This window comes from Lepisosteus platostomus, chromosome 6, assembly GCF_059453375.1.
Source record: "Lepisosteus platostomus isolate fLepPlt1 chromosome 6, fLepPlt1.hap1, whole genome shotgun sequence".
Lineage (NCBI taxonomy): Eukaryota > Metazoa > Chordata > Actinopteri > Semionotiformes > Lepisosteidae > Lepisosteus > Lepisosteus platostomus.
Window position 1 is genome coordinate 890,318 of NC_142616.1, and position 21,707 is coordinate 912,024.

A 21,707-nucleotide genomic window follows, 5' to 3' on the forward strand; every position below is an offset into this window, starting at 1 on the left:
ACACATACAATACACACACTACACACACACACATACTCATTAACACACACAATACACTTAGTGTGTGTCAGTGTGTATTGTGTGGTTCAATGGGTGCTGTTTCTGTGGTGTGTTTTGTGTGTGCACTGTGCGTGTCAATGAGTGTCAGTTTCTGTCAGTGTGGGAGGTATCGCTCTGCGTGTGAGAACAATACCGAAGAAACATCTTGTTCTCAGGCCTGTCTGTCCTGAGGAGCAGCTCTGTCCGGAGGAACAGGACTGTCTCCAGAGAGATTGCTTTCGATATCCCCTCACTCCAGCGGAGCCCAGCGCAGTCAGTCAGAGCGTGTGTGTGTGTGTGTGTGTGTGTCTGTGTGTGCCTGTGTGTGTGTCTGTGTGTGCCTGTGTGCCTGTGTGTGTGCGCTCACCTGGCAGGAATGCAGTCTGGCCCTGCTCAGAGAGGGGCGTGGAAACATGAGTCCTCATGTTATCGCTCTGGAATTTCCTCTCGGCACAGTTGGTGCAGGAGAGCCCAGGGAGAAGCAGCCCCATCCCAGGAACTCACTCTCGTCCCCGGAACAAAGCCAGGGGCCGGGCCTGCTCCTGGAATCCCAGCTGGATTGCTTGTCTGGTTGATCCAGAAACTCCAGGGCCGTCTTGAAGACTGGAAACACCTCACTGAGAGACTGTCAGTCCAGCTGCCCACCGGCTCGGCTGCCAGCTACTGGGAGTCCCTCGCTGACCACACACCCAGGCCAGGACACCAGCTGTCCTGCGGTCACTCGCTGACCACACGCCCAGGCCAGGAGACCAGCTGTCCTGCGGTCACTCGCTGACCACACACCCGGACCAGGTGACCAGCTGTCCTGCGGTCACTCGCTGACCACACGCCCAGGCCAGGTGACCAGCTGTCCTGCGGTCACTCGCTGACCACACACCCGGGCCAGGAGATCAGCTGTCCCCTGAGATACTGAGAGTCCCTGTCGGACACAGGCTGAGGGAGAGGAGAGCGGGAGAGCAGAGCCCTTCAGCTCGGACTAGCTGTGTGACAGCTGTGATTCAGGAGGTAGGCAAGAATGTGTGAATATTTCTACTTCGACTGGCGGAGAATTTCTTGTGTATGATCTGTCTGAGTGCTGTCGTAGCATGTGTACCTGTGTGCTTGATCTGGACAAGTGAGACTATGTTGTGTCTGTGAGTATGCTGTGTTGTGTCTGTGACAGTGGGTTGCGTCTGTGTGAGGGTGTTGTGTCTGTGAGAGAGTGTGTTGTGTCAGTGATGTGTTGTGTTGTGTCGGTGAAAGTGAGTTGTGTCTGTGTGAGGGTGTTGTGTCTGTGAGTATGTTGTGTTGTGTCTGTGAGAGAGTGTGTTGTGTCGGTGAAAGTGAGTTGTGTCTGTGTGAGGGTGATGTGTCTGTGAAAGTGGATTGTTTCTGTATGATGGTATTGTGTTGTGACTGTGAAAGTGAATTGTTTCTGTGAGTGTGTTTGACTGTGTGTGAGAGAGTGTGTTGGGTTCTGTCTGTGAGTGTGTGTCATGTCTGTGAGTGTTTTATTTGTGTGTGTGTCGTGTCTGTGTGAGGGTATTGTGTTGTGTCTGTGAAAGTGGGTTTTGTCTTAGTGAAGGTATTGTGTTGTGTCTGTGAAAGTGGGTTGTGTCTTAGTGAGGGTATTGTGTCTGTGAAAGTGCATTGTTTCTCTGTGAGGGTGTTTTGTCTGTGAGTATGTTGTGTTGTGTCTGTGAAAGTGGGTTGTGTCGTGTGAGGGTGTTGTGTCTGTGAGACAGCGCATTTCTCTTACTGTTGATACAAGACTGGTTTGTACTGTACTGGGACTGTAGCTCCTATTGTAACAGGACTGTCCTACTGCACTGGGACTGTAGCTCCTATTGTAACAGGACTGGTCTACTGTACTGGGACTGTAGCTCCTATTGTAACAGACTGTCCTACTGTACTGGGACTGTAGGTCCTATTGTAACAGACTGGTCTACTGTACTGGGACTGTAGCTCCTATTGTAACAGGACTGGTCTACTGTACTGGGACTGTAGCTCCTATTGTAACAGACTGGTCTACTGTACTGGGACTGTAGCCCCTATTGTAACAGACTGTCCTACTGTACTGGGACTGTAGCTCCTATTGTAACAGGACTGGTGTACTGTACTGGGACTGTAGCTCCTATTGTAACAGGACTTCCTGTTGCAACAGGAAGTAGATCCGGTCCTGTCATTACGAGCTCAGAGCTCACGGTGGCCGTCTGTGTCCACAGGCACCATGGCACCAGCTTTGCCCAACGGAAAGGCTGCTGATGAGGAGATGGTTCCACTGGACGCAGTTCCGGGCACGACTGGGGGACCCCGTGTGTCGTCCAGGGATGTGTCCTCCCACGCTGTGAAGGACTACCGGGCCCTGGCCATCGCCAGCATCATCTGCGGGCTCTCCTGCCTGGGCGTGCTGGCGCTCATCAGCTCTGTCAAGGTGAGTCCCTGCTCCTGTCCCCGATGGGCTCTGTCCAGGAGAGGACAGTGAGGTTACCCATCAGCCCCTGCTCCTGTCCCCGATGGGCTCTGTCCAGGAGAGGACAGTGAGGTTACCCATCAGCCCCTGCTCCTGTCCCCGATGGGCTCTGTCCAGGAGAGGACAGTGAGGTTACCCATCAGCCCCTGCTCCTGTCCCCGATGGGCTCTGTCCAGGAGAGGACAGTGAGGTTACCCATCAGCCCCTGCTCCTGTCCCCGATGGGCTCTGTCCAGGAGAGGACAGTGAGGTTACCCATCAGCCCCTGCTCCTGTCCCCGATGGGCTCTGTCCAGGAGAGGCCAGTGAGGTTACCCATCAGCCCCTGCTCCTGTCCCCGATGGGCTCTGTCCAGGAGAGGACAGTGAGGTTACCCATCAGCCCCTGCTCCTGCTCCTGTCCCTGATGGGCTCTGTCCAGGAGAGGCCAGTGAGGTTACCCATCAGCCCCTGCTCCTGTCCCCGATGGGCTCTGTCCAGGAGAGGACAGTGAGGTTACCCATCAGCCCCTGCTCCTGTCCCCGATGGGCTCTGTCCAGGAGAGGCCAGTGAGGTTACCCATCAGCCCCTGCTCCTGTCCCCGATGGGCTCTGTCCAGGAGAGGCCAGTGAGGTTACCCATCAGCCCCTGCTCCTGTCCCCGATGGGCTCTGTCCAGGAGAGGACAGTGAGGTTACCCATCAGCCCCTGCTCCTGTCCCCGATGGGCTCTGTCCAGGAGAGGACAGTGAGGTTACCCATCAGCCCCTGCTCCTGTCCCCGATGGGCTCTGTCCAGGAGAGGCCAGTGAGGTTACCCATCAGCCCCTGCTCCTGTCCCCGATGGGCTCTGTCCAGGAGAGGACAGTGAGGTTACCCATCAGCCCCTGCTCCTGTCCCCGATGGGCTCTGTCCAGGAGAGGACAGTGAGGTTACCCATCAGCCCCTGCTCCTGTCCCCGATGGGCTCTGTCCAGGAGAGGACAGTGAGGTTACCCATCAGCCCCTGCTCCTGTCCCCGATGGGCTCTGTCCAGGAGAGGCCAGTGAGGTTACCCATCAGCCCCTGCTCCTGTCCCTGATGGGCTCTGTCCAGGAGAGGACAGTGAGGTTACCCATCAGCCCCTGCTCCTGTCCCTGATGGGCTCTGTCCAGGAGAGGACAGTGAGGTTACCCATCAGCCCCTGCTCCTGTCCCTGATGGGCTCTGTCCAGGAGAGGCCAGTGAGGTTACCCACGACCTTGACCCCTGACCCCGCCCTGTGTCCCTGTCCGCTCCAGGTGCGCGAGAGGAGGGAGAGGGATCCCGAGAGCGCGCAGGTCCACTCCCGACGCGCGCGGAACTACAGCGCCGCAGCCCTGGCCGCGCTGGTGGGCCTGATCGCCCTGGCGCTGGTGCTCATGGCTCTGGTGTCGTACCTGCTGACTCTCGTCAACTGAGGGCCGAGCGGGGCAGACGGACAGCTCCTCCGAGGTGCCTGAGGCCCACGCCGAGCTGGCAGAAGGGAAAACTCCCGGCGCTGACCGGCTCCAACAGAATCCTGTTCCGGCGTCTGGGATCTGCCCAAGGCTCCTCTCCTGCTCCTGCGGCAGGACTGCTGGGAGAAGGCACGCCGCAGACCTCAGGCCCTCAGGCGTGGACACCAAGACGCTGGAGGAGGGCAGACTTGTGGGACAGCAGGGCCTGACCTTGTGAGGGACGAGATGTCTGTCTGTCCTCTGGCCCCCTGTGCCCTCCAGGGTGCTGTCCTGCCTCAAGCCCTGTGCCGCGGTGACATGATCCCCCCTCTGCAGTGTTGTCCATGATCCCCTGCGCTCGGCCTGTGTCTCTGCCCCAGGAGGGGGGAGACGTCTCTGCGCCAGGAGGGGGGGCGGGGCGCCCAGGAGAGGGGAGACGTCTCTGCGCCAGGAGGGGGGGCAGACTGCTGACAGAAGGACATGGTCTCAGACCGCAGGACGGCCCGGCGTGTATTTTTAGTATTTCTAAACTACCCCTCTGCCAAATTATACACAACCCCCCCCCGTGACTCAGCTCCCGTTCGTGTGACATCGGACTCCCTGAAGCTGGACAGAGACACAGCTCCTGGGCTCAAAGGGTCTCACAGCCCGGGGGTCCCCTCCCGTCCCTCCCCCTCAGGGACGAGGCGGTTTCTCTCCGTGCCGAAGCCCCTCGCGATTGGGACAGACCCTGTTCCTGCCGCTCAGGACTCCACACCCCCGGACGTCTCCGAGCTCGTCCGCGCCCCGCCCCAAGACTCGATCCCGGCCCGAAAGGGGCCGCGGGCCGCAGTCGATCTGTAAATAACACCGGCTCGTTTACCTCCCGGATGTACAGTGTCCTTGGGTTTATAATAAAAGGTCTTTGTCTTCGTCTTCTTCTTGTTGCTGCTGCTGCTGTGGGCGTTGCTGGTGTTGGGGGGAGGGAGGGGTCAGTGTTGGGGCCGTGGGAGACGTCTCCCCGACAGGGACAGGGACAGGGACAGGCCAGCCTCAATCCCCAGTCCCCACTCCCACACGGTGATGCTGGGAACCAGGAAAGACCCAAGAGGGAGAGGAGCCGCTGCCCCTGGGGGCACCCCAACACCCCGTACCGACACACACCAGTCTGTACCCCAACACCCCGTACCGACACACACCAGCCCCGTACCCCAACACCCCGTACCGACACACACCAGTCCGTACCCCAACACCCCGTACCGACACACACCAGCCCCGTACCCCAACACCCCGTACCGACACACACCAGCCCCGTACCCCAACACCCCGTACCGACACACACCAGTCCGTACCCCAACACCCCGTACCGACACACACCAGTCCGTACCCCAACACCCCGTACCGACACACACCAGCCCCGTACCGACACACACCAGCCGAGGTCAGTGTTGGGACAGACAGAAGCACTGACACAGGTCTCACATGCTGTGTGACCAAGTCTTTATTCAAACATCAGGTAAAAAAGTGAAAAAAAATCACAGCAAGAGCACAGAGTCTTGGACGGAGGTGTCCCTCGGGCACAGGAGCACAGAGTCCTGGAGGGACGTGTCTCTCGAGCACAGAGTCCTGGAGGGACGTGTCTCTCAGGTGTAGAGCCCTGGACGGACGAGTCCCTCGGGCGCAGAGTCACTCCCCCAAGGCGCCCCAGCTGTCGGTCTGTTTGCAGGGAGAGTTTCTGCAGCGCTGAGGACTCCTGAAGGGTGGCTGTCCACTTCCTGGGTCAGGGGTCAGGGGTCAGAGGGCGCCCCTGACTCCTCCAGGGCGATCCAGGCCTCCAGCTGGTCCAGTTTAGCGGACAGCAGCGAGTCCAGCTCCGGCAGCGAGGGCGAGAGCGGGCTCCTCCCTGCCCGACGCGTTCGGGCGGCCCCCGCCCGCCTGCAGCTTCCCAGCAGCCTCCTGGGCTTCCGCGCCACGCCTGCCTCCGGGAAGTCCAGCGCGCGCCTGAGCCGCCGCGGGCCGATCAGGGAGAGCGCCCCGTCCCGCCCACTGACCGGCACCTCGAAGATGGTCTCCAGCCGGCTGAGGAGAGCAGAGGGGAGTCAGGAGACAGGAGAGAGAGGGAGGGATGGGAGACAGGAGACAGGAGAGAGCGAGGGAGACAGGAGACAGGAGAGAGCGAGGGAGACAGGAGACAGGAGACAGGAGAGAGCAGAGGGGAGTCAGGAGACAGGACAGAGAGGGAGGGATGGGAGACAGGAGAGAGAAGAGAGCGAGGGAGTCAGGAGACAGGAGACAGGAAAGAGCAGAGGGGAGTCAGGAGACAGGAGAGAGAGGGAGGGATGGGAGACAGGAGACAGGAGAGCGAGGGAGACAGGAGACAGGAGAGAGGAGAGAGCGAGGGAGACAGGAGACAGGAGACAGGAGAGAGCGAGGGAGACAGGAGAGAGGAGAGAGCGAGGGAGTCAGGAGACAGGAGAGAGCGAGGGAGTCAGGAGACAGGAGAGAGCGAGGGAGAGCGAGGGAGACAGGAGACAGGAGAGAGAGGGAGGGGAGACAGGAGACAGGAGAGAGCGAGGGAGACAGGAGACAGGAGAGAGGAGAGAGCGAGGGAGACAGGAGAGAGCGAGGGAGACAGGAGAGAGAAGAGAGAGGGAGACATGCTCCATCTGTCTACAGTATATGTCAATATTTATAATATGTCTGTTGTAAATGTCTGTAATATGTCTGTAGATTTTATTTTACTTTTATTTTTTATTTTTTTGTTTCATGTGAATTTTATTATTTTCATTTGCTTTGGCAACACTGATTGTACCCATCGGTCATGCTAATAAAGCACCTTGAATTGAACTGAATTGAGAGGGAGGGAGACAGGAGGCAGGAGAGAGAGGGAGACAGGAGAGAGGAGAGAGAGAGAGACAGGAGAGAGGAGAGAGAGACAGGGAGACAGGAGAAAGGAGAGAGAGGCAGACAGGGAGACAGCAGAGACAGGAGAGAGAGGGGGGGACAGGAGAGAGGGGGTCAGACTCACCCCTCAGGAGGCAGGAGAGAGAGGGAGACAGGAGAGACAGGAGACAGGAGAGAGGGGGTCAGACTCACCCCTCGGGAGGCAGGAGAGAGAGGGAGACAGGAGACAGGAGAGAGGGGGTCAGACTCACCCCTCAGGAGGCAGGAGAGAGAGGGAGACAGGAGAGACAGGAGACAGGAGAGAGGGGGTCAGACTCACCCCTCGGGAGGCAGGAGAGAGAGGGAGACAGGAGAGACAGGAGACAGGAGAGAGGGGGTCAGACTCACCCCTCAGGAGGCAGGAGAGAGAGGGAGACAGGAGAGACAGGAGACAGGAGAGAGGGGGTCGGACTCACCCCTCAGGAGGCAGCAGAGACAGGGAGACAGGAGAGACAGGAGACAGGAGAGAGGGGGTCAGACTCACCCCTCGGGAGACAGGAGAGACAGGAGACAGGAGAGAGGGGGTCAGACTCACCCCTCGGGAGACAGGAGAGACAGGAGACAGGAGAGAGACAGGAGACAGGAGAGAGGGGGTCAGACTCACCCCTCGGGAGGCAGGCGGAAGTTCTTGTTGGTGTAAATCTCTTCCAGACTGAACTGCTTCTTCTTCAGCCTGAAGGCACAGTAAACAGACTGTAAACACCCCCCACACAACAGCAACTACACACAGCACCAACTACACACACAAAACACACAGCACCAACCACACCCCCCACACACACACCACCAACTACACACACCAATTATACCCCCCAAAACACACACAACACCAACTAAACTCCCCACACACACACCAACTACACCCCCCACACACACACCCACTACACCAACTACACACACACCCACTACACCAACTACACCCCCCCGCAGCAACTACCAAAAACACACTACACACACAGTGCCAACTGGCTACACACACTATACAAACTCCTCTCGCACACACTGGGACACACTCCTCTCTCTCAAACACACACAAGAACACACTCCCCTCACACACACACAGGGGGGACACTCCTCTCGCACACACACACAGGGGGGACACTCCTCTCGCACACACACACAGGGGGGACACTCCTCTCGCACACACACACGGGGGGGACACTCCCCTCACACACACACAGGGGGGACACTCCCCTCACACACACACACAGGGGGGACACTCCCCTCACACACACACACAGGGGGGACACTCCTTTCGCACACACACACACGGGGGGACACTCCTCTCGCACACACACACACGGGGGTACACTCCCCTCGCGCACACACACGGGGGGACACTCCTCTCGCACACACACACACACTGGGGGGACACTCCTCTCGCACACACACACACACACACTGGGGGGACACTCCTCTCGCACACACACACACACACACTGGGGGGACACTCCTCTCGCACACACACACATGGGGGGGACACACTCCTCTCGCACACACACACGGGGGGACACTCCTTTCGCACACACACACGGGGGGACACTCCTCTCGCACACACACACGGGGGGGACACTCCTCTCACACACACACGGGGGGGACACTCCTTTCGCACACACACACGGGGGGGACACTCCTCTCGCACACACACACGGGGGGACACTCCTCTCGCACACACACATGGGGGGGACACTCCTCTCGCACACACACATGGGGGGGACACTCCTCTCGCACACACACACACTGGGGGGACACTCCTCTCGCACACACACACAGGGGGGACACTCCTCTCGCACACATACACACACGGGGGGGACACTCCTCTCGCACACATACACACACGGGGGGGACACTCCTCTCGCACACACACAGGGGGGACACTCCTCTTGCACACACACACACAGGGGGGATACTCCTCTTGCACACACACAGGGGGGACACTCCTCTCGCACACACACAGGGGGGGACACTCCTCTCGCACACACACACGGGGGGACACTCCTCTCGCGCACACACACACACACACACACACACACACACACGGGGGGACACTCCTCTCGCACACACACACGGGGGGACACTCCTCTTGCACACACACACGGGGGGGACACTCCTCTCGCACACACACACGGGGGGACACTCCTCTCGCACTCGCACACGCACGCACACACACACACACACACACACACACACGGGGGGACACTCCTCTCGCACACACACACACGGGGGGACACTCCTCTCGCACACACACACACGGGGGGACACTCCTCTCGCACACACACACACGGGGGGACACTCCTCTCGCACACACACACGGGGGGGACACTCCTCTTGCACACACACACGGGGGGACACTCCTCTCGCACACACACACACACACACGGGGGGACACTCCTCTTGCACACACACACACGGGGGGACACTCCTCTCGCACACACACACAGGGGGACACACAGACACACACCTGACAGGTCTGGGCAGGCCCATTGGCGTGAGGTTGGCAGGAGGTTTGGGCAGAGTTTTGCGGATGCGGAAACGCGACACCATCCCCCTCGTGCCTGGCTGGAGACAGTCACCCTGCACCCAGAGAGCATCCTGAACACACTGAACACACTGCGCTGTTCATGACACTGCAGGGGAGTATGTCACAGTGCACTGTACTGAACACACTGCGCTGTTCATGACACTGCAGAGGAGTATGTCACAGTGCACTGTACTGAATACACTGCGCTGTTCATGACACTGCAGAGGAGTATGTCACAGTGCACTGTACTGAATACACTGCGCTGTTCATGACACTGCAGAGGAGTATGTCACAGGTGACACTGCCCTACACTGAGTTATACTGTACTGTAACAGGTGACACTGCCCTGTACTGAGTTATACTGTACTGTAACAGGTGACACTGCCCTGTACTGAGTTATACTGTACTGTAACAGGTGACACTGCCCTGTACTGAGTTATACTGTACTGTAACAGGTGACACTGCCCCACACTGAGTTATACTGTACTGTAACAGGTGACACTGCTCTGTACTGAGTTATACTGTACTGTAACAGGTGACACTGCCCTACACTGAGTTATACTGTACTGTAACAGGTGACACTGCCCTGTACTGAGTTATACTGTACTGTAACAGGTGACACTGCCCTACACTGAGTTATACTGTACTGTACAGGTGACACTGCTCTGTACTGAGTTATACTGTACTGTAACAGGTGACACTGCCCCACACTGAATTATACTGTACTGTAACAGGTGACACTGCCCTGTACTGAGTTATACTGTACTGTAACAGGTGACACTGCCCTACACTGAGTTATACTGTACTGTAACAGGTGACACTGCCCTGTACTGAGTTATACTGTACTGTAACAGGTGACACTGCCCTGTACTGAGTTATACTGTACTGTAACAGGTGACACTGCCCTGCACTGAGTTATACTGTACTGTAACAGGTGACACTGCCCTGTACTGAGTTATACTGTACTGTAACAGGTGACACTGCCCTGTACTGAGTTATACTGTACTGTAACAGGTGACACTGCCCTGTACTGAGTTATACTGTACTGTAACAGGTGACACTGCCCCACACTGAGTTATACTGTACTGTAACAGGTGACACTGCCCTGTACTGAGGTATACTGTACTGTAACAGGTGACACTGCCCTGTACTGAGTTATACTGTACTGTAACAGGTGACACTGCTCTGTACTGAGTTATACTGTACTGTAACAGGTGACACTGCTCTGTACTGAGTTATACTGTACTGTAACAGGTGACACTGCTCTGTACTGAGTTATACTGTACTGTAACAGGTGAAACTGCTCTGTACTGAGTTATACTGTACTGTAACAGGTGACACTGCCCTACACTGAGTTATACTGTACTGTAACAGGTGACACTGCCCCACACTGAGTTATACTGTACTGTAACAGGTGACACTGCTCTGTACTGAGTTATACTGTACTGTAACAGGTGAAACTGCTCTGTACTGAGTTATACTGTACTGTAACAGGTGACACTGCCCTACACTGAGTTATACTGTACTGTAACAGGTGACACTGCCCCACACTGAGTTATACTGTACTGTAACAGGTGACACTGCTCTGTACTGAGTTATACTGTACTGTAACAGGTGACACTGCCCTACACTGAGTTATACTGTACTGTAACAGGTGACACTGCCCTGTACTGAGTTATACTGTACTGTAACAGGTGACACTGCCCTACACTGAGTTATACTGTACTGTACAGGTGACACTGCTCTGTACTGAGTTATACTGTACTGTAACAGGTGACACTGCCCCACACTGAATTATACTGTACTGTAACAGGTGACACTGCCCTGTACTGAGTTATACTGTACTGTAACAGGTGACACTGCCCTACACTGAGTTATACTGTACTGTAACAGGTGACACTGCCCTGTACTGAGTTATACTGTACTGTAACAGGTGACACTGCCCTGTACTGAGTTATACTGTACTGTAACAGGTGACACTGCCCTGTACTGAGTTATACTGTACTGTAACAGGTGACACTGCCCTGTACTGAGTTATACTGTACTGTAACAGGTGACACTGCCCTGTACTGAGTTATACTGTACTGTAACAGGTGACACTGCCCTGTACTGAGTTATACTGTACTGTAACAGGTGACACTGCCCTGCACTGAGTTATACTGTACTGTAACAGGTGACACTGCCCTGTACTGAGTTATACTGTACTGTAACAGGTGACACTGCCCTGTACTGAGTTATACTGTACTGTAACAGGTGACACTGCCCTGTACTGAGTTATACTGTACTGTAACAGGTGACACTGCCCCACACTGAGTTATACTGTACTGTAACAGGTGACACTGCCCTGTACTGAGGTATACTGTACTGTAACAGGTGACACTGCCCTGTACTGAGTTATACTGTACTGTAACAGGTGACACTGCTCTGTACTGAGTTATACTGTACTGTAACAGGTGACACTGCTCTGTACTGAGTTATACTGTACTGTAACAGGTGACACTGCTCTGTACTGAGTTATACTGTACTGTAACAGGTGAAACTGCTCTGTACTGAGTTATACTGTACTGTAACAGGTGACACTGCCCTGTACTGAGTTATACTCTATTTTAATATGTGATACATATTTCTATTTTAATAGGAGATACTGCCCAACATGAATAGTTTATAGTGCTCTCTCCTGTGGAAAATGGGATTTTAGTTTACCTTGATCACAGAGTCAGACAGTAGCCTCTCGTCTCTGGTCTCTGTGACTTCGAGCTCTAGAGAGAAATCCCCTCCGTCTTCTTGTAGGGTCACGACCCCTGACCTCTCACCCCCAGCCTGCTCCGCAGGTCCCTGCCTGGACACGAGGCACACAGACAGGAGGTGCTGAGACACAAGCGCTCTCAGAGGGGAGGCAGGAATCAAGCAGCAGTCTGTGCAGATGAGTCAAGCTACACAGCGACACACACACACACACACACCGGGACACACCGCTACACACCGTCACACGCACACACAAGTCGGGACACATCGACGCACACACACACACACGCCGGGACACACCGCTACACACCGACACACGCACACACACGCCGGGACACACTGCTACACACCGACACACCCACGCCGGGACACACTGCTACACACCGTCACACGCACACACACGCCGGGACACACTGCTACACACCGACACACCCACGCCGGGACACACCGCTACACACCATCACACGCACACACACACGCCTGGACACACTGCTACACACCGACACACCCACGCCGGGACACACCGTCACACGCACATGCCGGGACACACTGCTACACACCGTCACACACACACACACGCCAGGACACACCGACGCACGCGCAAACATGTCGGGACACACCGTTACACACTGTCACACACACACACACCCCGGGACACACTGCTACACACTGTCACACACCCCGGGACACACTGCTACACACTGTCACACACGCCGGGACACACCGCTACACATCGACACACTGCACGCACGCACGCACCGACACACACACACACACACACACACGCGCGCTGGGAAACACCGCTACACGCACATGCACACCGCTACACAGCGACACACGCGCACACAAGCTGGGACAGACTGGTACAGTGTGGAAGGGAGAGACACACACACACACAGCGGGGAGGGTTAGGGTTACCTGTAGCAGGAGGGGGTCTCAGGGGAGCAGCTGGGTCCAGCCGGGACACAGGCGGAGGATCCCGGGACCAGGAAGGCCGGGGCAGGGGAGGAGCAGGAAGTGAGGTCACCCCTGGCCCCGCCCCGCTCCTGGTCGCCATGGCGTCGAGACAGGAAGGCCAGCGGGCTGGACAGGAAGCAGGTGGCCCGGGCGGACAGACTGGAGGAGGAGGGGGAGGAGGGGGAGCAGCAGGAGGAAGGGCAGGGGGCGCAGCAGGGCCGGGGGTGCACTTCCTTGCGCAGACACAGGGGGGCGATCTCCCGCGCCAGCTCCAGGCTGCACACGGTGTGGCGCCGCGGCCGCCTGGCGGGGGAGGGGCGGGGCGGGGGGGCGGGGCAGGAGGGGGCCGGGGGGCCGGGGGGCGCGCGGATCTCGGGGCAGGAGAAGCTGCGCAGCAGCCGGGGGGCGCGGGGGGGGCGCCCCGGGGGGTCCGCCGGGGGGGTCCCCGCCGCCCCCCCCCTCCTCCTCCGCCTGCCCGGGGGCCTCCCCCTGCGGCCCGCAGAGGAGGGGGGCGCCGTCCCACCCCCCCCAGGGGGCAGCCGGACGCGGCACCCCAGCTCCACCACCGCCCTCCGCAGCAGGGGGGCCGTCTCCGGGGCCCCCGGGAGCCGCAGGGACCCCCGCCCCCTCTTGGGAGCCGGGCTGCCGGAGCCGGAGGGGCCCGGGGCCGAGCAGAGCCCCCTGTCGGGCGGGCGGCGCACAGCAGGCGGCCCGCGGCCGGACCGCGCCCCCCAGGGGGCGGGCAGGGGCTGCCGGGAGATCCTGACCACGGCCGCCTTCAAGGCCAGCGAGCCCCACAGTGCCCCCCCCGGGGAGAGGGAGGCTGCCCTGCGCCCGGCGCCCGCCGTCGGGACCTCCCTCTCCGTCTCGGACACCCCCCAGCTGGCCCTGCGGGCTGATGCCCGCGTGGGTGTCCGCCCCTCGGCCCCGCCCTCCTTGTGTTGACCCTCCCCCTCAGCCCCGCCCTCCGAGCGCCGGCCCCGCCCCTCGACCCCGCCCTCCTTGTGTTGGCCCTCCCCCTCAGCCCCGCCCTCCGAGCGCCGGCCCCGCCCCTGGGCCCCGCCCTCCTTGTGTTGGCCCTCCCCCTCAGCCCCGCCCTCCGAGCGCCGGCCCCGCCCCTCGGCCCCGCCCTCCTTGTGTTGGCCCTCCCCCTCGACGCTCTCCTGGGGGGCCGGGGGGGCCCCGGGCGGAGCAGACCGCCCCGCTCCCCTGCCCTCCTCTCCAGCGCCCCCCACAGGCGACGTGCCCGCGCCCTCCTGCGCACAGAGCCCCTCGGGGGGGGTCCTGAAGACCTGCTCCCCCACGGACTCGGGGGTGGCGGGCGTGCAGAGGGCGGGGGCGGGGCCCTGCGCGGGGAGCCCGTCCAGCTGCAGCCGGATCCGCGCGCGGGGGCCGGGGGTCCCCTGGGGGCCCCCCAGGAGCGCCTCGCTGTGCTTCAGCAGCCGCACGGGAGACATGACGATCTCGGTGAAACTGGCCACCTTGGACCTGAGGGACTGGAAGAAGCTCCGCAGGGCGGCCGGGGGCGGGCTGTCAGGGTCACGGCCGCCAATCAGAGCTGCGGGGAAGAGGAAAGGGGAAGTTCAGCTAGGAGGGCGGGACAGCAGGGGCAGGAGGGTTAAAGGTCACCACTGCCACAGCAGTGTCTCAGGCCTGACTCACAGACACACACACACACACACACACACACACACACACACACCTGGAGTACAGACTCACAGTAGAGACACACACACACACACACACACACACACACACACCTGGAGTACAGACTCACAGTAGAGACACACAAACACACACACCTGCAGTACAGACTCACAGTAGAGACACACAAACACACACACCTGCAGTACAGACTCACAGTAGAGACACACAAACACACACACCTGCAGTACAGACTCACTGTAGAGACACACAAACACACACACCTGGAGTACAGACTCACTGTATAGAGACAGACACACACAAACACACACACACACACACGCACCTGGAGTACAGACTCACTGTAGAGACACACACGCACACACACACCCCTGGAGTACAGACTCACTGTAGAGACACACACACACACCCCTGGAGTACAGACTCACTGTAGAGACACACACACGCACACACACACACCTGGAGTACAGACTCACTGTAGAGACACACACACACACACACACACCTGGAGTACAGACTCACTGTAGAGACACAACCCACTGTACTAGTACTTGTTATCTTACCTGGACACAGATCAGATTGGCCATCGGACTGGAGCTCCAGTTTTAATTCCGATTGGCTCTTCTCCAGGTCTGGGTGCTCAAGCCCCTCCCCCCGTCTCAGAACGCTTTCTGATTGGTGGGATTTGGCTGTGCGTTTGTGCCTGCCCCTGGCTCCTCTGTGCCTGTGAATGAGATCACCACACACACGGTCAAGGGTCTCTTTCGCGTCCCTCGGGACCCTGTGAAACAGACAGCGACCCACCTGAGACCAGCAGCCACGGTGTCGGTCACACCTCGCCTGGACACGCCGGCCGGCCTCTTCTCCTGAAAGGGAGACAGAGTCCTGATACACACCCCCACACAGACCAGCAGAACCACACACCCATCCCCCTCACTGTCTGAATTCACACACCCCACTGGAGACACTCCAGCACATCAACACTGCACTGAGAGAGAGAGGGGTTCATACAGACACACTGACTGGACACTCCAGTACATTAACACTGCACTGAGAGAGAGAGGGGTTAATACAGACACACTGACTGGACACTCTAGTACATTAACACTGCACTGAGAGAGAGAGGGGTTAATACACACACACTGACTGGACACTCCAGTACATTAACACTGCACTGAGAGAGAGAGAGGGGTTCATACACACACACTGACTGGACACTCCAGTACATTAACACTGCACTGAGAGAGAGAGGGGTTAATACACACACACTGACTGGACACTCCAGTACATTAACACTGCACTGAGAGAGAGAGGGGTTAATACAGACACACTGACTGGACACTCCAGTACATTAACACTGCACTGAGAGAGGGGTGGAGGGTGAATACAGACACTCACAGGATGGTGTGTAGGTGAAGACCTCTCTTTCTTGCTCTCCAGTCTGAGTCTCTTCTGTCCTCTTCCTCTCTTCTGCTCCTCTGTGCACCACTGCCCACTTTTAACCCCATCTTCATCATCTTCATCTTCACAGCGCCTGCAGAGGAGACAGGAGGGGTGAGCTGGAGGAGACAGGAGGAGTGAGCTGGAGGAGTGAGCTGGAGGAGTGAGCTGGAGGAGACAGGAGGGGTGAGCTGGAGGAGACAGGAGGGGTGAGCTGGAGGAGTGAGCTGGAGGAGTGAGCTGGAGGAGTGAGCTGGAGGAGACAGGAAGGGTGAGCTGGAGGGGTGAGCTGGAGGAGACAGGAGGGGTGAGCTGGAGGGGTGAGCTGGAGGAGACAGGAGGGGTGAGCTGGAGGGGTGAGCTGGAGGAGACAGGAGGGGTGAGCTGGAGGGGTGAGCTGGAGGGGTGAGCTGGAGGAGACAGGAGGAGTGAGCTGGAAGGGTGAGCTGGAGGAGACAGGAGGGGTGAGCCGGAGGGGTGAGCTGGAGGAGACAGGAGGGGTGAGCTGGAGGGGTGAGCGGGAGGGGTGAGCGGGAGGGGTGAGCGGGAGGGGTGAGCGGGAGGAGACAGGAGGGGTGAGCTGGAGGAGACAGGAGGGGTGAGCTGGAGGAGTGAGCTGGAGGAGTGAGCTGGAGGAGTGAGCTGGAGGAGACAGGAGGGGTGAGCTGGAGGGGTGAGCCGGAGGGGTGAGCTGGAGGGGTGAGCTGGAGGGGACAGGAGGAGTGAGCTGGAGGAGACAGGAGGAGTGAGCTGGAGGGGTGAGCTGGAGGGGTGAGCTGGAGGAGACAGGAGGGGTGAGCTGGAGGGGTGAGCCGGAGGGGTGAGCTGGAGGGGTGAGCTGGAGGGGTGAGCTGGAGGGGACAGGAGGAGTGAGCTGGAGGAGACAGGAGGAGTGAGCTGGAGGGGTGAGCTGGAGGGGTGAGCTGGAGGAGACAGGAGGGGTGAGCTGGAGGGGTGAGCCGGAGGGGTGAGCTGGAGGGGTGAGCTGGAGGAGACAGGAGGGGTGAGCTGGAGGGGTGAGCTGGAGGAGACAGGAGGAGTGAGCTGGAGGAGACAGGAGGGGTGAGCTGGAGGAGTGAGCTGGAGGGGTGAGCTGGAGGGGTGAGCTGGAGGGGTGAGCTGGAGGGGTGAGCTGGAGGAGACAGGAGGGGTGAGCTGGAGGGGTGAGCTGGAGGAGACAGGAGGGGTGAGCTGGAGGAGTGAGCTGGAGGAGACAGGAGGGGTGAGCTGGAGGGGTGAGCTGGAGGAGACAGGAGGGGTGAGCTGGAGAGGTGAGCTGGAGGAGACAGGAGGAGTGAGCTGGAGGAGTGAGCTGGAGGAGTGAGCTGGAGGAGACAGGAGGGGTGAGCTGGAGGGGTGAGCTGGAGGAGACAGGAGGGGTGAGCCGGAGGAGACAGGAAAGTGTACCTGGGTGACAGTGATTCTGAGGGGTGCAGGCAGCGCTGGGCTCCTGGGCGAGGGGGGGTACAGTGAGGGGGAAAGGACGCCCCAGATGTTCCTTCCATAGAACAGACAGTGGGGCCTAAAGGAGGCTGTCTGGACCCCCAGCGTCTCCTCCACAGCTCCGCTCTGCAACAACACAACACTTCACACTGAGAAACAGACCGGACTGGAGGGGTACAGAGTGACCCAGACTGGACTGGAGGGGTACAGAGTGACCCAGACTGGACCAGTGATCTCTGGACTGGAGGGTTACAGTGTGACCCAGACCGGACTGGAGGGGTACAGAGTGACCCAGACTGGACCAGTGATCTCTGGACTGGAGGGGTACAGTGTGACCCAGACTGGACCAGTGATCTCTGGACTGGAGGGGTACAGAGTGACCCAGACTGGACCAGTGATCTCTGGACTGGAGGGTTACAGTGTGACCCAGACCGGACTGGAGGGGTACAGAGTGACCCAGACTGGACCAGTGATCTCTGGACTGGAGGGGTACAGAGTGACCCAGACTGGACTGGAGGGGTACAGAGTGACCCAGACTGGACCAGTGATCTCTGGACTGGAGGGGTACAGAGTGACCCAGACTGGACGAGGGGTACAGAGTGACCCAGACTGGACCAGTGATCTCTGGACTGGAGGGGTACAGTGTGACCCAGACTGGACTGGAGGGGTACAGAGTGACCCAGACTGGACCAGTGATCTCTGGACTGGAGGGGTACAGAGTGACCCAGACCGGACTGGAGGGGTACAGAGTGACCCAGACTGGACCAGTGATCTCTGGACTGGAGGGTTACAGTGTGACCCAGACCGGACTGGAGGGGTACAGAGTGACCCAGACTGGACCAGTGATCTCTGGACTGGAGGGGTACAGAGTGACCCAGACTGGACTGGAGGGGTACAGAGTGACCCAGACTGGACCAGTGATCTCTGGACTGGAGGGGTACAGAGTGACCCAGACTGGACTGGAGGGGTACAGAGTGACCCAGACTGGACCAGTGATCTCTGGACTGGAGGGTTACAGTGTGACCCAGACCGGACTGGAGGGATACAGTGTGACCCAGACTGGACCAGTGATCTCTGGACTGGAGGGGTACAGTGTGACCCAGACCGATCTGGAGGGGTACAGTGTGACCCAGACTGGACCAGTGATCTCTGGACTGGAGGGGTACAGTGTGACCCAGACTGGACTGGAGGGGGACAGTGTGACCCAGACTGGACCAGTGATCCCTGGACTGGAGGGGTACAGTGTGACCCAGACTGGACTGGACCAGTGATCTCTGGACTGGAGGGGTACAGTGTGACCCAGACTGGACCAGTGATCTCTGGACTGGAGGGGGACAGTGTGACCCAGACTGGACTGGACCAGTGATCTCTGGACTGGAGGGGTACGGTGTGCCCCAGACTGGACTGGAGAGGACAGTGTGACTCAGACTGGACCAGTGATCTCTGGACTGGAGGGGTACAGTGTGACCCCAGACTGGACTGGAGGGGTACAGTGTGCCCCAGACTGGACTGGAGGGGGACAGTGTGACCCAGACTGGACCAGTGATCTCTGGACTGGAGGGGTACAGTGTGACCCAGACTGGACCAGTGATCTCTGGACTGGAGGGGTACAGTGTGCCCCAGACTGGACTGGAGGGGTACAGTGTGACCCAGACTGGACTGGACCAGTGATCTCTGGACTGGAGGGGGACAGTGTGACCCAGACTGGACTGGAGGGGTACAGTGTAACCCAGACTGGACTGGACCAGTGATCTCTGGACTGGAGGGGTACAGTGTGACCCAGACTGGACCAGTGATCTCTGGACTGGAGGGGTACAGTGTGACCCAGACTGGACTGGACCAGTGATCTCTGGACTGGAGGGGTACGGTGTGCCCCAGACTGGACTGGAGAGGACAGTGTGACTCAGACTGGACCAGTGATCTCTGGACTGGAGGGGTACAGTGTGACCCAGACTGGACTGGAGGGGTACAGTGTGACCCAGACTGGACTGGACCAGTGATCTCTGGACTGGAGGGGTACAGTGTGACCCAGACTGGACCAGTGATCTCTGGACTGGAGGGGTACAGTGCGCCCCAGACTGGACTGGAGGGGTACAGTGTGACCCCGACTGGACTGGACCAGTGATCTCTGGACTGGAGGGGTACAGTGTGACCCCAGACTGGACTGGAGGAGTACAGAGTGACCCAAACTGGACCAGTGATCTCTGGACTGGAGGGGTACAGTGTGACCCCAGACTGGACTGGAGGAGTACAGAGTGACCCAGACTGGACCAGTGATCTCTGGACTGGAGGGGTACAGTGTGACCCCAGACTGGACTGGAGGAGTACAGAGTGACCCAGACTGGACCAGTGATCTCTGGACTGGAGGGGTACAGTGTGACCCAGACTGGACTGGAGGGGTACAGTGTGACCCAGACTGGACCACTGATCTCTGGACTGGAGGGGTACAGTGTGACCCCTAACACATGTGCCCAGCTCACTGACTGGCTCATCTATAACTTCACACTCACAGACCCACCAGCAGCAGCGCTTCAAAGGCTCGGTTCGCCTAGAAACAGGCGCGCTGTGCGTGGGCCGGAGACGGGAGCTGTGTGCACTTCTAACCAATCAATCGATCGATCGATACCAAACCAATAAACCGACATACCTCGCTCTCGCGCGGGCTCCGGGTGACGTCAGAGAGCCGCTTCCAGTCCGAACTCCGCTTCCTGACGCGACGCGGCAGCAGGACGGGTCCGGGAGACACCGAACCCGGCAAAATCCCAGCCCGAGTCAGGAGCCCGGGCCCACCCGTGGGTGTACTGGGACCCTGCCCACGGACACGCGCACCGGGTCGGGTCGGGTCGGGTCCGGTCGGGGTCCGCACCCTAGATGCGCGAGCGCCTCTCCACGGCTTTTCGGGCTGCGCCCATCTTCTGCAGAGACACAACACTCGCTTCCTCTCCCAGACTGTTTCAAAGCGTGATTCCCCCCGCGAGTAACAACACGAACCTGCGCGCCGCGACGCTGTTCCCCTGTTTGTCCACCAACCCGTAAACAGACCAGCACAGCCGTCGCCGCCACTGCGCCGCCTCTCACGCACAACCTAACCCAGCCTCCGGCCCCGCTGCTGGCCAATCACCTCTCGCTCTCGTCCGCCAGCGCCCGCCCCTCTGCTCTGGCGGAGAGCCCAGCCAATGAGAAGCAGTAGGGCAGCAACGGCCTAGCCAATGGGAGCCGTTTCCTTCAGAAGGCAGGCCAATGGGAGCTGAGCAAATGGAGCTGGGCTTTCATCCTCGCAGAAACTTGGAAAGTCTACCAATCGGCGCACTAGGACGTGAAGCGCTGCCCAATCAGAAGTACGCAAACTTCGAGAGGGCGGGATCTGATTGTTTCTGTTGAGGCGGGACTTGGACGTTGAAGGGGTCATTAGCCGCAGCCGTGCGGCGCAGCAGTGACGCAGTTTGTGCGACACTGACTTCTTACGGACAGCGGTGTTTGTGTGCGCAGGCTGGAGCTTCACCGTTCGCTCTTCAAGGAGCCGCCCTCGCTCGATCGGGGCTGGTTTCACAGAGACTGAGATTTGTCAATTCAAAAGGAGAAATTGTTCAATTATCATACAGATAGAGACACACTGTCCTGAACTCTGCCGGACTGGTCAGTGTCCATACAGACACACTGTACTGGACTGGTCGCTCTCCGTACAGACACACTGTGGTGGACTGGTCACTGCGTACAGACACACTGTGGTGGACTGGTCACTGCGTGCAGACACACTGTACTGGACTGGTCGGTGTCCGTACAGAGACACTGTGGTGGACTGGTCAGTGTGTGTACAGACACACTAGACAGAGCTCTGCTGGACTGGTCAGTGTCCGTACAGACACACTGTGGTGGACTGGTCACTGCGTACAGACACACTGTACTGGACTGGTTACTGCATACAGACACACTGTGCTGGACTGGTCAGTGTCCATACAGAGACACTGGACTGGAGTGGTCACTCTGTACAGACACACTGTGGTGGACTGGTCACTGCGTACAGACACACTGTGGTGGACTGGTCAGTGTGTGTACAGACACACTAGACAGAGCTCTGCTGGACTGGTCAGTGTC

The 21,707-nt window shown here is 58.8% G+C and overlaps 2 protein-coding genes across 4 annotated transcripts; one reads left to right on the forward strand and one right to left on the reverse strand.

Moving 5' to 3' along the window:
- Positions 1 to 838: 838 nt before the first annotated feature.
- Positions 839 to 4,834, forward strand: LOC148659522 (uncharacterized). Its single transcript, XM_088637316.1, has 3 exons — positions 839 to 1,044; positions 2,244 to 2,452; positions 3,743 to 4,834. The coding sequence occupies exons 2-3, from the start codon at positions 2,249 to 2,251 to the stop codon at positions 3,899 to 3,901; spliced, it is 363 nt and encodes a 120-aa protein (XP_088493442.1). The 5' UTR covers positions 839 to 1,044; positions 2,244 to 2,248; the 3' UTR covers positions 3,902 to 4,834.
- A 542-nt stretch (positions 4,835 to 5,376) lies between these two features.
- prr14 (proline rich 14) lies at positions 5,377 to 20,718 on the reverse strand. 3 transcript variants are annotated; one of them, XM_088637277.1, is made up of 10 exons: positions 20,260 to 20,716; positions 17,577 to 17,738; positions 16,128 to 16,263; positions 15,534 to 15,595; positions 15,293 to 15,453; positions 13,026 to 14,622; positions 12,066 to 12,201; positions 9,303 to 9,415; positions 7,446 to 7,514; positions 5,377 to 5,977 (listed from the first exon to the last, which is right to left on the reverse strand). In XM_088637277.1, exons 2-10 carry the CDS (start codon positions 17,672 to 17,674, stop codon positions 5,686 to 5,688), a joined length of 2,664 nt encoding a protein of 887 aa, XP_088493403.1. In that variant the 5' UTR covers positions 17,675 to 17,738; positions 20,260 to 20,716; the 3' UTR covers positions 5,377 to 5,685. The 3 variants fall into 3 exon arrangements, with proteins under 3 accessions (XP_088493403.1, XP_088493405.1, XP_088493404.1); XM_088637279.1 differs by lacking the exon at positions 9,303 to 9,415 and having other exon boundaries at positions 20,260 to 20,718; XM_088637278.1 differs by lacking the exons at positions 15,534 to 15,595; positions 20,260 to 20,716 and having other exon boundaries at positions 17,577 to 17,734.
- Between the last annotated feature and the right edge of the window lie 989 nt (positions 20,719 to 21,707).

Excerpts from the sequence above, each read along its gene's own strand:
- LOC148659522 (XM_088637316.1), top strand. The coding sequence starts at position 2,249 with ATGGCACCAGCTTTGCCCAACGGAAAGGCTGCTGATGAGGAGATGGTT. Across the intron at positions 2,453-3,742 it reads CGCTCATCAGCTCTGTCAAG|GTGCGCGAGAGGAGGGAGAG; the intron begins GTGAGTCCCTGC and ends TGTCCGCTCCAG.
- prr14 (XM_088637277.1), bottom strand. The coding sequence starts at position 17,674 with ATGGAAGGAACATCTGGGGCGTCCTTTCCCCCTCACTGTACCCCCCCT. Across the intron at positions 14,623-15,292 it reads CCAATCTGATCTGTGTCCAG|CTCTGATTGGCGGCCGTGAC; the intron begins GTAAGATAACAA and ends TCTTCCCCGCAG. Across the intron at positions 5,978-7,445 it reads TTCCGCCTGCCTCCCGAGGG|CCGGCTGGAGACCATCTTCG; the intron begins GTGAGTCTGACC and ends TGCTCTCCTCAG.